The sequence below is a fragment of the Rhinolophus hipposideros genome (genome assembly GCF_964194185.1).
Source record: "Rhinolophus hipposideros genome assembly, chromosome: 9".
Taxonomy (NCBI): Eukaryota; Metazoa; Chordata; class Mammalia; order Chiroptera; family Rhinolophidae; genus Rhinolophus; species Rhinolophus hipposideros.
In genome coordinates this window covers 38,219,617-38,234,510 of record NC_138055.1, presented here as the reverse complement: position 1 = coordinate 38,234,510, position 14,894 = coordinate 38,219,617, and the positions used below count along the sequence as shown (strand labels likewise).

Genomic DNA, 14,894 nt, shown 5'->3' with positions numbered 1-14,894 from the left:
GTCAAACATGACAAAGCCTTGCATAGCCAGGAGTCAAACCGTAACTGGTTTTGTTAATACGCAATCTTTTATAAAACTTGTGAAATGGGTATTGGACTGTTGAGGTAACAGTGCCAAAGGATTTTTCACACAGAAGTTAGGTTAAAGGTAACTAAGAATAGGGAAAAATATCCTTATCCTTTCCTAATTCATCAAACTGACTAGACATTAGAAAGACCTGGAGAACTTAAAAAAACATATTGTTGAAGAGGGAACTAGAAATTGAAATTTAAAAGAAAAAGTAAATTTACAATAGCATCGAGAAACAATTAATATTTGGGGATAATTATAATGGAATATGTAAAGACCAGTATAGAGAAAACTATACAACATTCTTGAGATAAATTGGGAAACAGTAAGTAAAGGGATATCTCAAATTTCATAGATTAGAAAATTCTGTACAAAGATACCATTTCCCCTAAATTAATATGTTTAGTGCTATCCCAGTCAAAACTTCAGCAGGCTTTTTTTCTGGAAATTGACAATCTGCTTTCTAAAATTTATGTGGAAGTGAAAAAGGGCCCAAATAGTTAAGACAGTGTTGAAGAGGAAGAACAAATTTTGGACAGAAATTAAAACAATGCAATATTGGTGTTGGCATAGACAAATAGACCAATGGAACACAAGAGTCCATAAACAAACCCTCACATATGGTCACTTGACTTACCGTGTTTCCCCGAAAATAAGACCTAGCCGAGCCATCAGCTCTAATGAATGCATCTTTTGGAGTAAAAATTAATATAAGACCCAGTCTTATTTTAATATAATGTAAGACCGGGTCTAATACATAATATTATATAAGATCTGGTCTTACATTAATTTTTGCTCTAAAAGACGCATTAGAGTTGATGGTTTGGCTAGGTCTTATTTTCGGAGAAACATGGTATCATTAATAATTAGAGAAATGTAAATTAAAATCTCAGTGAGATACCACTATGTACCCCGCAGAGAAACTGATGATATCAAGTGTTGGTGAGCCTCTTGGGCAACTGGAATACCCACAAGTTGATAGGGGTGTAAATTGGCAAAAACACATTGGATAACTGGCAGTATCTATGAACATAAGTATACCTTATTACCTGATAATTCCACTCATAGGTTTTATTCAAAATAAATGTGTACACATGTGCGCAAAAAGACATGCTCAAAAAACGTCTGAATGGAGTTATTCATAATAACTTCAAACTAGGAATAGTCCAAATGCTCTTAATAGTAAAATAGATAAATAAATTGTGGTGTATTTATTTCATGAAGTATACAACAATGAAAACGAATGAATTCTAGTTACTATAGCAGCTGAAATGAATTGGACAAATATAATGATAATTTTTAGAAAGCTAGACAGAAAAGAATTCACGCTGTGTGATTCCATTTAATTAAATTTCAAAAACAGGTAAAGCCCACCTATGGTTTTGGAAGTTAGTATCCTGGTTACCTCTGGGAAGGAGGGGAGAAGTACTGATTGGAAGGGGGCATTCTAGACCTCTAAGATGCTAGAATGCTGTTTGTAAACTTTGTGTACTTCTCTGTATGTATGTTATTTTAATAATTATTTGTTTTTTTAAATTGATGCTTGGATCCTAACCGACCCCAGAGATTTTTATTGAACTAGTTTGGAGAGGGGCCCAGGCAACAATTTTTTAAAAACCACTTCCAGATGATTGCAATGCACAGTCAGAGTAGATTACCACTGTATTAGAATTTCTTCCTAATAAGTATACCTCATGAGCACTATAGAAAATTTGAAAAATAAGGAAATGTGTAAAGAAAAGAAAGAATTATTTAAAATACACTCCCAGAGGTACCTGCTTTTAATATCCCTACTTATTTTGTCAAGGGACCAGTTTTTTAAATAATGTATACAGCGTCTCTCTCCTTTATTATCTGGCTTCTGACTGGTTCTTGCTACAATCATTTGACTGGAGAAAGAGGGTCATTGAGGCATGATCTTCCTGTAGCTTTTGGAAATTCAGGAAATAACAGATGAAAATTGTAACTATTTCTGAAATGCCAGGTATTCTTCTTGAAGAACTCAGAATTAGAGACTGTATAACTCACTGTTTTGGTCCTAATCATATATATTCTCACATAGGCTGTTTTCATTGCTGATTTTCTTAATGAGAACCAGACTCCTAGGTAGTGATCAACAGCCAAAACATATATCAGCAAATAGGTTTACTGGCTGAACTAGGTTTACTGGCTGATATATATATATAAATATATATGCATCATGATATATATATCATGATATATGATATATATACATATATATAACATATATATGTATATATATGTATGTTTTTCCCCCCTAGAATACACTTTCACAAAAACAGAACTGTTTTATTTCTTATTGATGCTGGAATAATATTATTGATGCCTGTATGTTCATCAGTAGGGGATTGGTTGAGTAATTATAGTTACATACACAGAATGAAATATAGCATTTAAAATGGTAAAGCAAAAATTATGTTGACGTGGAAAGATATCTGAAATGTATTAAATGGGCTATACCAAATGTATCTATATCATTTTTTCCATCTACAGAAAAATACTCATGCTGATATCTACCTAAATCCTGAAAGATGTATACCAAACTGTTAATAGTGATTATTTCTGCATAATATACTTGCTGGAAGAATTAACTTTCTCTACATTTCATATCTTTTTAAAATAAGCATTATGTATTATCGAGGAAAATATTGTCATCTTAAGGGGAAAACAAAACAAATGTTAAGAGTGTTGAGAGAGTGTCATCATTTTGTAGAGGTAGGGTTATCCCTATTTTATAAATCGCAGTTGAAGAGTTGAGGTAGAAACTGTATTTTGCATGCCATCAAGAATGAAGGTTTTTTTCAAATTGTTCATGTTCTTTCTGATAAGAACACCTCACTATCACTAGAGAAATTTTATAAACAATGAAATGTGCAAAGAAAAGTCACTTAAAATACATTCCCAGGGATACCTATGTTTAATATCTCTACTTATTTTAAGTTACTAGCTTAATATATTTTAATTTCTATGGTCCTACCTTTTTTCCTTACTGTCTTTCAAAACACTGAACGTAAAAACATGGACAGAGTGAGTGAGTGAAACGCAACCAGAAATGGAAGCAAGAAGACAGATGGGAAAGACCAAGATGAGGTGTTGGAGAATTACTGACATACCTGTCTTTTATGTGATTGAACTTGATCTTTAAACAAAAAGCTCTTTTTTCCCAAAATGCCTATGTTTCAATGACTGTCTGTGAAGTACCTGGTGTGGGCTCACAAAAGACATGTTTGCTAGTGTTGACGGCACCTTCTTTTGCAAGCTAGGTATACATTTCCATGTGACAGATGAAGACATTAAGGTTTAAGGGAATTAAGAAACTTGCCTAATATCACACAGCTAGTAAATGGTGGGATAAAATTGAAGCCACCCCTGTATCTTCAGGCTGGCTTCAGAATCACTAGATTGTACTGTTCTTGAATACCCGTGCATTCACAATTGTTACTAGGTCCTCAGGGCTGTTAATCCTTAAATCCAGGGACTCTGTTCTGAATACAAGTGTTATTGCTGCTACCAAATGGGGAATTTTTCTGGGCTCTGGGAGCCAGGCATCTTGAGCTGCATCAGTCCTTTAAGAGTTGTTCGTCAGCCCTTTAAGTGTTGCTCGCATCTTTAGCAATAGCTTTCTTCCATTTTAGTTCTTACTTCCACCACTTACGACTAGCTGAGTCAGTCACCCTGGGTGGACCTCTTTAAGTTTAATTGTCCTCATGAGTGACATGGGGGCAGTAATAGTAGTATTTATCTCAACAGGGTTTTCTTTCTGAGGATTAAATTAGTAGTATGTATAGTTATGTATGTGATTTCTGCAAATTGATATTAGAGGTGCAAATGTTAAATGAAACGTTTCTCCCATTGTAGGTGTTATTGAATTTTCTGTGGGGAAATTTAGATACTTCAAGCTCAACAGGCCCTTTCCAGAGGAAGCTATTTTGCGTAATATTTCCAGCAATGTGACTTTTCTTATTTTCCAAATACACTCACAGTATCAGAATACAACAATTTCTTTTTCTAAGGTAAGTACAAAGAATTATTTCCATAAAAACTGTTTCCATATTTTGGGGTCTTGTAATTAGTATAAGCATTAGAATGTGATGACTCTTTATATTTAACTTTATGTCTTAAATGAAAAAAAAAAAAGAATTCAAGATTGGGTCCTGTCACGTTAGTGATTTAGACTGGCTAAGAGATGAGTATCTCAGGCCTTTCTTGAGTGTGCCGGTCTCTAACTTAAAAGAAGGGGTGATAAAGTGCTGAATTTGGGAGAGGACGACCTGTGCCAAATGTTTCCTGTCTGTAGTTAAAGCTTTCCTCATGATTTCCCACCTTGTTTTCCCTCGTGTTCTATGGGGTCCTTCATGATTTTTAACTGAGAATACATTTTAATGTGTTTCCATTTTTGTTCAGTCATTTAGTGTTGAAGTTTACTAAGACCTATAAGTTTAATAAGACCCTTATAGGATCAACTCTATTCTTTGGAGTCTCAGAAACAAAAGAATCCTGACACTGAATTTATGCAGCCCAGTGGTTGGTTGGCTTTCAGCAGCATTTAGGACTCTGGCACAGAAATCATCACTAAACCCCTTCACCTCAACCTCAGCTTTGGGAAGTTTTCAAATGCCCTGGATTAACCTAAGCGATTTAGGACCTGCCATTTATGTTAACCTTTACAAATCTGTGTCTATTTAGCCTATATGATCCCTGAGACTAACAAATTTCACTCTGTATGATGTTATGCTTCGTTTTGTTTGTCTGAGCCTATCTCACAATATTCTGGAATTTGCAAAACAAAGCTCTCTTAGTCTAAGTTATATATATTTTATAAACATTGCTCATATTATCTTTTAAACTAAGTATTTTGTATTTTTTTATTCCTGACGTACTGCTCCTACCATGATTTTGAAATTGTGTGCATGTGTGTATAGTTTAATACACTAGAAATGGGAGAGTTTGATCCAGGAACAGAGGAAGGAATAAATTGTTAATTGTAAGAGATAACAGTGTCTATGACCCATACATTGATTTTGCTTTAGTTCTTGGCAGTCAGAGCAGAAATCAAAGTGTGTTAAATTTCATAACTTTCTAAGAAAGAAGAAACATGCCAATGATTCAGGAGAAGCCAAGTTTTTTTTCTGGCACTAGGTTCAAAAGGAAACTCCCGTACATAGGAGACATAGTAAAGTGGCATGTACATAATTTCCTCCTTAATAACATCACAGCATTGGCAACATTTGAAGGAAAAAATCTAGAACATGCATACTAGATCAAATATATATATATATATATATAATATATATATATATTATATATATATATATATATATATTTTTTTTATCACATGCCTACTGTGTGCTAAGCTGGTGGTTCTTTGCTTCAGGGGCCATAGACTTTGAATCCACTGAAATTGGGACTCTACCTGACAAAATGTATAAATCTGTATAATTTCATGGGGATCTCTGGAAACTCATTGGGCCTCTGGGGCTTCTAGTTTGGAACCCCTGTGCCTGGTTTTCCATATACTTAGTTTAAGTCTCACAACAGCTCAGCAAAGTAGCTATAATGCCTGTTTTTACTTCTGAGGAAACAGCTTGGATAAAGGGACATCGATATAACTAATGTGACAAAAGTGGCCTGAATGAACAGTGTCTTGGGCCTCACTTTTCATGCAGAAAAAGTCTTAGTTAACTTTAATTATCATATTGTTCTTTTCTTGTGCCGCCTTTAGTTCTCACTGTATTTATACTACTGAAAAGATGGTAACCAGAGCTACACATAGCTGTACGAGTGGTCTGTGTGAAGAGAATTGTTTCTGTTTCCTCTGCCTTTCCTGATGAAGTGTGACACTTTGGAGTTTTTGGGTCATCGTGGTAGTTGGTTCTTGGTCACTGTCGACCCTATAGTTAGTTCATCAGTTAGTATTTAGGTCATTCTCCCTTAGGCTTGTAAAATTGAAACCCATCTGGCACTTACGGGAAAATCCTGTCAAGGAAACCTAACATATGCCAATCACAGTCCTCCAACTCAGTTTTAGCCAGCTTACCTTCCCCTTAAAATAGGTCCTGCGAGTCTCATAAGGAATTACCTAACCTCATAGCCCCTCATGCCCTGTTTCTTCATTGCTTCTTCTAATGCTTTATAAAACTCACTCTTGCCCTGAATCCTTTGGGAAGAGTGCTCCACTGCTTGTGAAGGACTGTCCTCCCCCAACCTGGGATTGTTTTCCTTTGAAGGAAGGACATCAAACTCATTGCTAAATGCTATAGCTTTGTCATTAGGCAGTAGTCTTAGTACTTGACATAGTAAATCTTAATTTAGGGGATTGAATAGCTTGGGAGTTTTGCTGTGCATCTGCTGTTCCTGATCAAACATCAGATATTTCAAATAGTTTTTCCATGAGTACGTACGGGCACATGCACATAGAGGTGAAAAGAATTTTTTAAGGAAGGCCTGTTTTTATTCCTTTTTTTTTTTTTTTATTGAGAAGATTTAGAATAGAACATGCATACTAGATCAACTCTGGAATAAAAATATGTTGCTCAGCTCCCTCTTCCTGATGACTCTCTTCTTCCTTACAGCAAACTCTCCTTCCCAATTCCTCGGGAACAGGCACTGACAAAGGACTGGTTTTTATTCTTAGACCCGAGCAGAGTATGTGCTTTTGGTACTTAGAGACTTTAGATGCTGAGCCTGTCCAAAATGTGGCCATTCCACTCTCCTACTCAGAAAGAGGTAATGTTTTTGTCTTTGACTCCCTATTTCTTTCCAGAATGTGGGACTTGTTCATGAAAATTTAGGGGAAACTATAATCCTATTAAAAATGTTTATTATAAGTGCAATATATTTAATCAGAAAGGTTTAACAGCAAGAGAGCCGGAGAATTAGCATGGTGATTGAAAGCCCAGGTAGGGGCTAGGAGAATACATTTATTCATTCAAAAACATTTAAGGAGCTCTTAGAGAAGCAGTAACAAAAAGGCAAGACATAGTCCCCAACACTTTAGTTGGTTGTTCTAGGCAGAGGAAGGTGCAGAAAAAGAATGGAGGATTTGGAGAATGGCAAATAGTGGGTGAGGCCAGATCCAAAGTGTGAGGGCCTATTGTACAATCTGGGGTTTGCATTTTATTCTTAGATTGGTTCGGAGGAAGCAGAGAGAGTTTGTAAGCAGAGGAATGATGTGATGCATTTCTTAGAAAGTTAACTCTAGGGCGAGTGGGGAGTGGGTTGGAAAGGGTATAACAGAGTCAGGGCTTAGCATACCGTGGAGGGCTCAGAAGGAGAAATGAGGCTCTGAACAGAGGCCACGAGATAGGAGATGGAGAAAAGGGGCTGGATTTGAGATATTTGGAATGTAGAATTGATAAGACACAATGACCAGTGGTTGTGGGTTGTAAAAGGTGGGAGTGTAGGCTTCCTGTTGGAGCAGCTGGGATGTAAGGATGCGAAATAAACATAGAGATAAGGTTGTTGTGGTGCTAGACATTTGAGGGGGTTGGAATGGGGTAGATAGTGACTGCGGTTTGGGACACAATGAACCTGAGACACTTGTGGGACATCTGGATGGGAATTCATAACAGGCAGTTTCACAGTAGGGCCTGAAGTGGAGGAGTGATGTTATGTATTTAACGAATAGCAATTAGTAAAAACCACGGCAATGAGTGCATGTCCAGGCATGTACATAGAGACTTAGGGGGAAAATACTAGCAGGTACTTTCATAGTGACACCCACATGCCAGGCTCTGTTTCTGGGGCGTGCTAACTGCTGAGGTATAAGCGTAAGACTGAAGAGTAGTTGGGGAGGTAAGAGAAGGACCTGGAGGTTCTGCCTGAAGTAAGGAAGGAGTGGTAAGTACACTGCAGAGCGGCCACGAGAAGGGACTGTAGTATCCATGTGATTGATTGCTCAGTTAAGAGTCAGTAGTGGCCTGTAATGAGTCATTTTAGTGGTTCTATGGGGATGGAAACTAGATTACAGTGAGTGAGGAGTGAAGGTGAAGTGAGAAAATTTAGACTATACTCTGCGTTTGGTGGTAATGGGAAGAGAAGGAATAGTAGCTGGTAAAGGAAGTAGAATCCAAAAGGTGAGTGGATTTAAAGAAAGAGTGGTACCTGTAACAAAAGGGTAAGTTACCTGATCAAAAACCTTGGACTTCCAGCTTCCATCAAGAACAGTGTACAAAGAATACATATGATTTTCTCGGATGTGGTAAATATTTGTAACATATTTGCACACTGAGTATTTCCATTCCAAATCTGGCCAGAGGAAGTCAACCACCAAAATGCCTTAGTTTAAGGAAACTAAGACCTAACTGTCGGAATGACTGGATGACTGCGTAGAAAGTTGAGATCTTATACCTTTAAATTGGTTTACCTTTTTCTGTCTTATCTCCACTGGGGCCACCGTATATAGTTCTTTGTATGGAGTTGAGCTCATGCCAAGTGACTGATTTAAGTTTGTCATGCTTAGAAGTCATGAATAGGATTTCTAATAAGAAAAGAAGAGCTGTTTTAGCCATGTTATTAATGTAAATGAAATACCCCAAATTTACTTTGTGTTTCATTAAACATTCAAATGCTAGTCAGGTAGATGGTGTTGGGGGTCTTTTGAGATCTTTCACTTTTTTATACAGAAGGTATACATTTTTATACCAAAAAAATGTATACACATTTTAAGAAAGGAGAACTGTATTAAAATTGTAATACTCAGTATACACTAATGACAAAAAATGAATACAAGTCACGTTTGACTTCTGCAATTACAAGAGGTGCTCAAAGTGGGTACCATCAGTGTCCAGACACTTCTGATCACGGCGAACTACTGCTTGAGCAACGCTGACCAAAGTGCTCACTTGTGTACATTTTTTTGGCACCCCTGGTGTACACAAGGACTCTTCCAGATTTGAGGATGACATCATCATCTTCTCCCTGTTGAAAGAAGCATGTGAAAAGTGGAGACCCCTTCCTTCCTCTATTACCCTTCGAGTTCCTTTTCTCTTTGGCAGTGTTTTTTTCCTTCCATCCCTGGGTTCTTATGCTCCTTTGTGGGGTCATAGACGCCCCCCAAATCAAATAAAAACCTCTCTCCCTAGAAAGTACACACATTCAACATAAAATTTCAGGATGTTCATGGAGCCCCTGAAACCCATTCTGGATCCATCTTAAGAATCTGTCTTTTCTGACCTTTTCGACTCTAGAGCAGAGTTTGGCAAACTATAGACTGAGCCAAATCCAGCTCGCCTGTTTTGTACATAGTCTTATTTGACTGGGCAGCGAGCCATGCCCATTCATGTATGTGTTGTCTATGGCCTCTCTCATGCCATGAAGGCAGGACTGAGTAGTTGCCACAGAGACCATCAGGCCCGCGAAGCCTAAAATAGTCAAATCACTCTCTGGCCCTTTACGGAAAAGATTTACTGACCCCTGTTCCAGAGCCCTTAACCTCAGTTAACTTGACCTTCTTTAACCTCAGTTCATGAGGTAGTATAAAACTAGAAGCTCTATATTTATTTAACTTCTACATAGGAAGTTCTTGTAAGAGTAGAGTTCTGGTTTCTGAGTATAATTTGAATATATAATTCTTTGTTGAGTAACTTACTTTTTTTCATCCAGATCCTGTCCCTGGAGGCTGTAATTTGGAGTTTGATTTAGATATTGATCCCAACATTTACCTGGAGTTTGATTTCTTTGAAACAACTATCAAATTTGCCCCAGCAAACCTGGGCTATGCAAGGTATGTCTGTCTCTTGTAATTGCTTTTAGAACATGCATGCCTAGCTGTTGTGTAGATTCAGTGAACTCTCTGGCCCTTTGCAGAAAAGAGAACCCATCATTCTCTTAGTAAAACTGAATTGTTGAATTTTTTTGAATGAAAGTAATTCATACATTGTAATTAATACTTGAGTGATCATTTACAGTTACTATTGTCCCCTCCATTCTTATGAAGAGCCAAATGCTGTTTATTATGAGCTTAGAAGTACATCTTAGTTTCTGTAGAGTCTTAATTATGGAAAGCATTCTGGAGCTGTGAAATACCCTTGGTTTTTGGTAAAAATCTTATTATTTTAATGAAAACTCTTAGTGTCTACTTTAATAGTAATTAACAATAGCTAACATTTGGTGAACATTTGAATGCTCTTTGTGCATCATCCACAGTACTGAGTGCTCTGTATTCTGTCTTTTAATTCTAACAATTTTACTAAAAAGGGGCAGTTGTTCTTATTTTACAGAAAGGTTCCTTAAGGGTTATTGAGATGAAGTAACTTGCCTACTTCACACAGCTAACAAATGGCAACGCTGGCGTTTGACTCTAGGCCTGACATCAACATCTGGTTATTTAACTGTCCTGCCTGTCAGTGTGTTCTTTTTCTTCATCCTGCTAAAAGTGGAATCGTTTTAGAAGTTTGAAATTCGAGCTTTTGGTTCCTTTTTGTAGATGGGACTTGCCCAACAAGAGATTAATGTTCAGTTTTGTTGGTTGACTTCAGAGGCACAGATCCCCCACCATGTGACATCAGGACGGGGCAGGACTCTAGGTGGAGGCTGCAGTATGACGTCTATCAGTATTTTCTGCCTGAGGATGACCTCACTGAAGAGGGGCTGCTGAAGCACCTGCAGAGGATGGTCCAAGTGCCTCAGGTGACAGCCAATGCTATCAAGGTAAATCTGATTCTCCTGATTTGTGTGGCCAGATTGCGACACTTTTGCAAGAGCTGAGTAAGGGAGAAGCTGCCAGGAGCTTATTTCTTTACTGTTCACTTGGTCTTTCTGGGATTCTCATTCGATTCTCTTTTATTTCATTAACTTGGGAGTCTTTTCTGGCGATACTCTAAAGTAATGCTAGCCTTTGAAAAGATGCTTGTAAATTACGTTTCAGTTGCAGCCACTGACATGAAATGGTTATCTTGTGATATGGATGGAAGTGGGTGCTAATTTTTTTATGTACTCCCATACCTATTAGGTTATACTTTTTAGCAATGATAAAAGTTATAGTGTTTTGAGAAAAAAAATGAGAAGCTGTTTAAGCATATACACAGTGGCATTAATATTTAAACCCAAACTCAAAGTCTCTAACTTGGAGCAAAATTTTTCTCTGCGCTTTGGGACCCCTGTAAATTCTTGCTTCTCCATTGTGGGGTATGGGCCAGTAGCACTGGCATCATCACCTGGGAGTTTGCTAGAGTTGTAGCCTCTTAGGCTCCATCTCAGACCTACTCAGTCAGAATTTGCGTTTTATAAAATTTGCATTTTAATTTTATGAGTGCACATTAAAATGGGAGGCTCACACTATAGCTCATTTATGTGGAGGGCAGGATGTTATCTTTATGTCTTGAAAGGTGCCTGATAACAAACTAATAACATACAAGGTCATTCTTCAGTCTCATGGTTAATGGGTAGAGTTTTTCTAGGCTGCTCTGATTCTTTCCAGAAGATTGATAGATTACCAGATTATTTGGAAAGAAATGATTGAAATGGCATACGTGATTAGCCTAGGGGCTCAATCTCTTGTAGGACAAGATCTCATTTTGTTGCTGTGTTGCTTAGGACGTCATTGCCCCTGGCTAAGAGGGAGACTTATACAAGGAAACTCATTGTGCTTATTCACAGATTAGGAGCCACTATTGGAAAAGCTTATCAGCTTATTTTATTTAAAACAGGAAATTTTGAAGACTGTTTTATTATCATGAAGAATATAAGAACTCGCTCACATTTACAATGATCAAATAAATAAAATACCTAGAAATAAATTTAACAAAGGAAGTAAAAGACCTGTACTCAGAAAATTGGAAGACATTGAAGGAGTTACAAGTAAATGGAAGCATATACTTGCTCATGGATAGGAAGAATTAATATCGTTGCACGGTCCATACTAGCCAAAGCTATCTGTAGATTGAATGCAGTCTCTATCAAACTACCAATGGCATTTTTCATGGAAAAAATTTATATAAGAACTGTGAAACCAGGCCCGTTTTAGGTTACTTTTTAACTTTTAGTTAAGATTAAGAATTAGATATATCGTGTGCCAGAATTCAAGAAAACCCTCTCTTTGGCCAACTTTGGGACAATTCAGTCATCCAAAAGAAAATGATTGATTATGTCTTTATAAAAAAAAGTTATTTTTCAATTACAGTTGACATTTAATATTATATTAGTTTCAAATGTACAGCATAGTAGTTAGACATTTATATAACTTATGAAGTAATCTCCCCTATAAGTCTAGTACCCACCTGGTACCATACATAGTTATTACAATATTATTGACTTTAATTCCTATGCTGTACTTTACATCCCCGTCACTATTTTGTAACTGCCAATTTGAGCTTCGTAATCCTTTCACCTGGATTATAAGTCTTGAATAAATAAAAACAAGTCCATTCTGACACTTAAAAAAAATGGGAAAAAAAGAAAAAAAAAAAAAACTTCCCAGGGGCTACTATGGGGAGAGATGCTTTATACCTCTCTCCCCATAGTAGCCCCTGGGAAGTTTTCTTACTTCACAGAAAAGTTACTCTGAACATTTATTTATATAGGGAAGGACTTTCCTTTGCCTTTTTAAAAGGAGACACTGTAATTCTTCCTCAGTTGATGAGAGAAAACTGTTTATAGAACAATGCCAGCTAATAAATGTAGAAGGAACAATTAGAATTAGAAAATCACCATTTTGTGTCCCTCAATGAAATAATTCAGGCAAAGATCATTAGGTGAAAGGTTATTGGGGGACAGTATTCCCAATAGTCCTAATATCCTAATATCCTAGGTATTCCCAGGATGCCTAAACAGCACTCTCAGATGAATTCCAATTGTAAAGGGAAAACTACTTTCAGAGTGGAGTGATCCATGGTCTCCTCTTGAACCATGTGGTGAATATTAGCTTCACTGATGGCGGGTCCACTGGTATCATGTGCTTACGTGAATGCAGTCTGACATTATCACCATGACCTATGGAATGTTCTAGCAAAACCTAGTTAACCTGAATCCAGTCCTTGGAGTTCCTGTTTACAGGAACTACAGGGGGTAAAACTACAAGTTGGACACCTTGAGCACCATGTGAAAAATCCAGATTGTGGAATATTCTACAAAGTGACTGCCCTTTATCTCTTGAAAAGTCATTGGGTGAGTGGGTGTAGGGAGGTGGGAAGGACTGCTCTCGATTACAGACACTGGAGATAAATACCGTGCATGCAACTGGGTTGGATCTTTCTTAAAAGGGAGATAAGCTATAAAAGACATTTGGAAAAATCTGAATTTTTTTAGGTGAGCTAAAATATTGTGGGTATATAGGAGAATATCCTATACTTTTGTACTTTGCTCCCCAAAGTGTGGCAAATGAAGACATAGCATTGGCATCACGGGAGAAGTGTTAGAAAAGCTGAATCTCAGCTGCCTCCTCTGACAGAATCAGAACGTGAATTTTAACTAGCTCTCCCAGTGATTCATAGGCACATTAGGTTTGAGAAACACTGATTTTGGATGTGCATGCCGAGGTATTTGGAAGTGAAACATCATGATATCTGTAACTTACTTTAAAATGTTTCAGCAGGAAAAACTAGAGGGGGGAGAAAGAAGGGTGGAATAGAAAAGCAAATATGGTAAAATATTAACAGTTGTTGAATCTAAGTGTAGTATATAGATTATTCATTATATTTCAACATTGCTGGAAGGTTGATTGTTGCATAATAAAAACTTGGGAGAGGGTGGCTGGTTAGCTCAGTTGGTTAGAGCGTGGTGTTAATAACACCAAGGTTACCGGTTCAGTCTCCGCGTGGGCCACCGTGAATGTGCACCCTCCTTAAAAAGAAAAAAAAAAAGCTTATTAAAATAAAAACTTGGGAGAGCAGAAGATATTGTTAGCATATTGTTGAACTTGACGAAATCCTTATCGCACGAAAGATATTTATAAAGGCTAAGCAATATTTTTTCAATAGTGGAAGTCTTCTAAGAAGCTCATAATGATTTATTCCTGAAGCTCTAATCTATGTATTATTATCATATACGGTTTTGGTTTCTTCTGTTATTTATAATACCTATTTAAAAAACAACCTTTAAAACGGAAGTTTTGAAGTTAAGGACTTATTTAGCTGTGTTATTGTATAACACAGCTACATGTAATGGTTTTTTATTTCAGAGCCTGTTAAACAAAAATGAGTGGAACTTTCTATGAGGTGTTAACCAACTTTGTCTGTGTCAGCTCCGTAACTAGCAGCAATAACTAACATTTGTTGAACACTTACTATGTGCTGGGTGTTGTGCTAAGTACTGAGGAAAGATTAGAGAGCAAGATAAATATGGTTCCTGCCATTAAGTCATAGTTCACAATCTAGTAGATGGAAAAAACATTTTTTTGTTTGTTTTGTCTTAATTAGCCTTTACGTGTTATTTATGTCTTATTTTACTTAACATTTAACACTATATAAAAACTTTAGAAGCCTTTTGTGTAAGAGCTTATTTATATTAGTACATACAAACTGTGTAGGACAATCTTTTGACAAAGCAAAATAGTTTGGTGCATATTTTAAACAAGAATTACATTTTAATATTACAATTTATATCACATGTAGGTGGCATTATAATAGAATAGCCTTTTAAAAAAAAGTCTAAACACTAATCATGCATTATTTTTGGCTTTAGGTGGTTACCCTAACAGCTAACGATAAGACAAGTGTTTCCTTCTCCTCCCTCCGGGGACAAGGTGTCATTTATAATGTCATTGTTTGGGACCCATTTCTAAATACATCTGCTGCTTATGTTCCTGTTCACACATACGCTTGCAGCTTTGAGGCAATGGAGGGTAATTGTTCTTCACTTGGTGAGTA

General features: G+C 36.9%; 1 protein-coding gene across 4 annotated transcripts in view; it reads left to right on the top strand.

Moving 5' to 3' along the window:
- Window positions 1-14,894, top strand: part of TM7SF3 (transmembrane 7 superfamily member 3) — a 30,264-nt gene that overhangs the window by 3,148 nt on the left and 12,222 nt on the right. For all 4 annotated transcript variants that reach the window (XM_081060943.1, XM_081060941.1, XM_081060942.1 and 1 more), the window contains 5 exons: window positions 3,949-4,103; window positions 6,663-6,816; window positions 9,694-9,814; window positions 10,569-10,740; window positions 14,710-14,887. In XM_081060943.1, coding sequence (XP_080917069.1) covers window positions 3,949-4,103; window positions 6,663-6,816; window positions 9,694-9,814; window positions 10,569-10,740; window positions 14,710-14,887 — 780 coding nt within the window. The remainder of the gene's footprint in view (window positions 1-3,948; window positions 4,104-6,662; window positions 6,817-9,693; window positions 9,815-10,568; window positions 10,741-14,709; window positions 14,888-14,894) is intronic.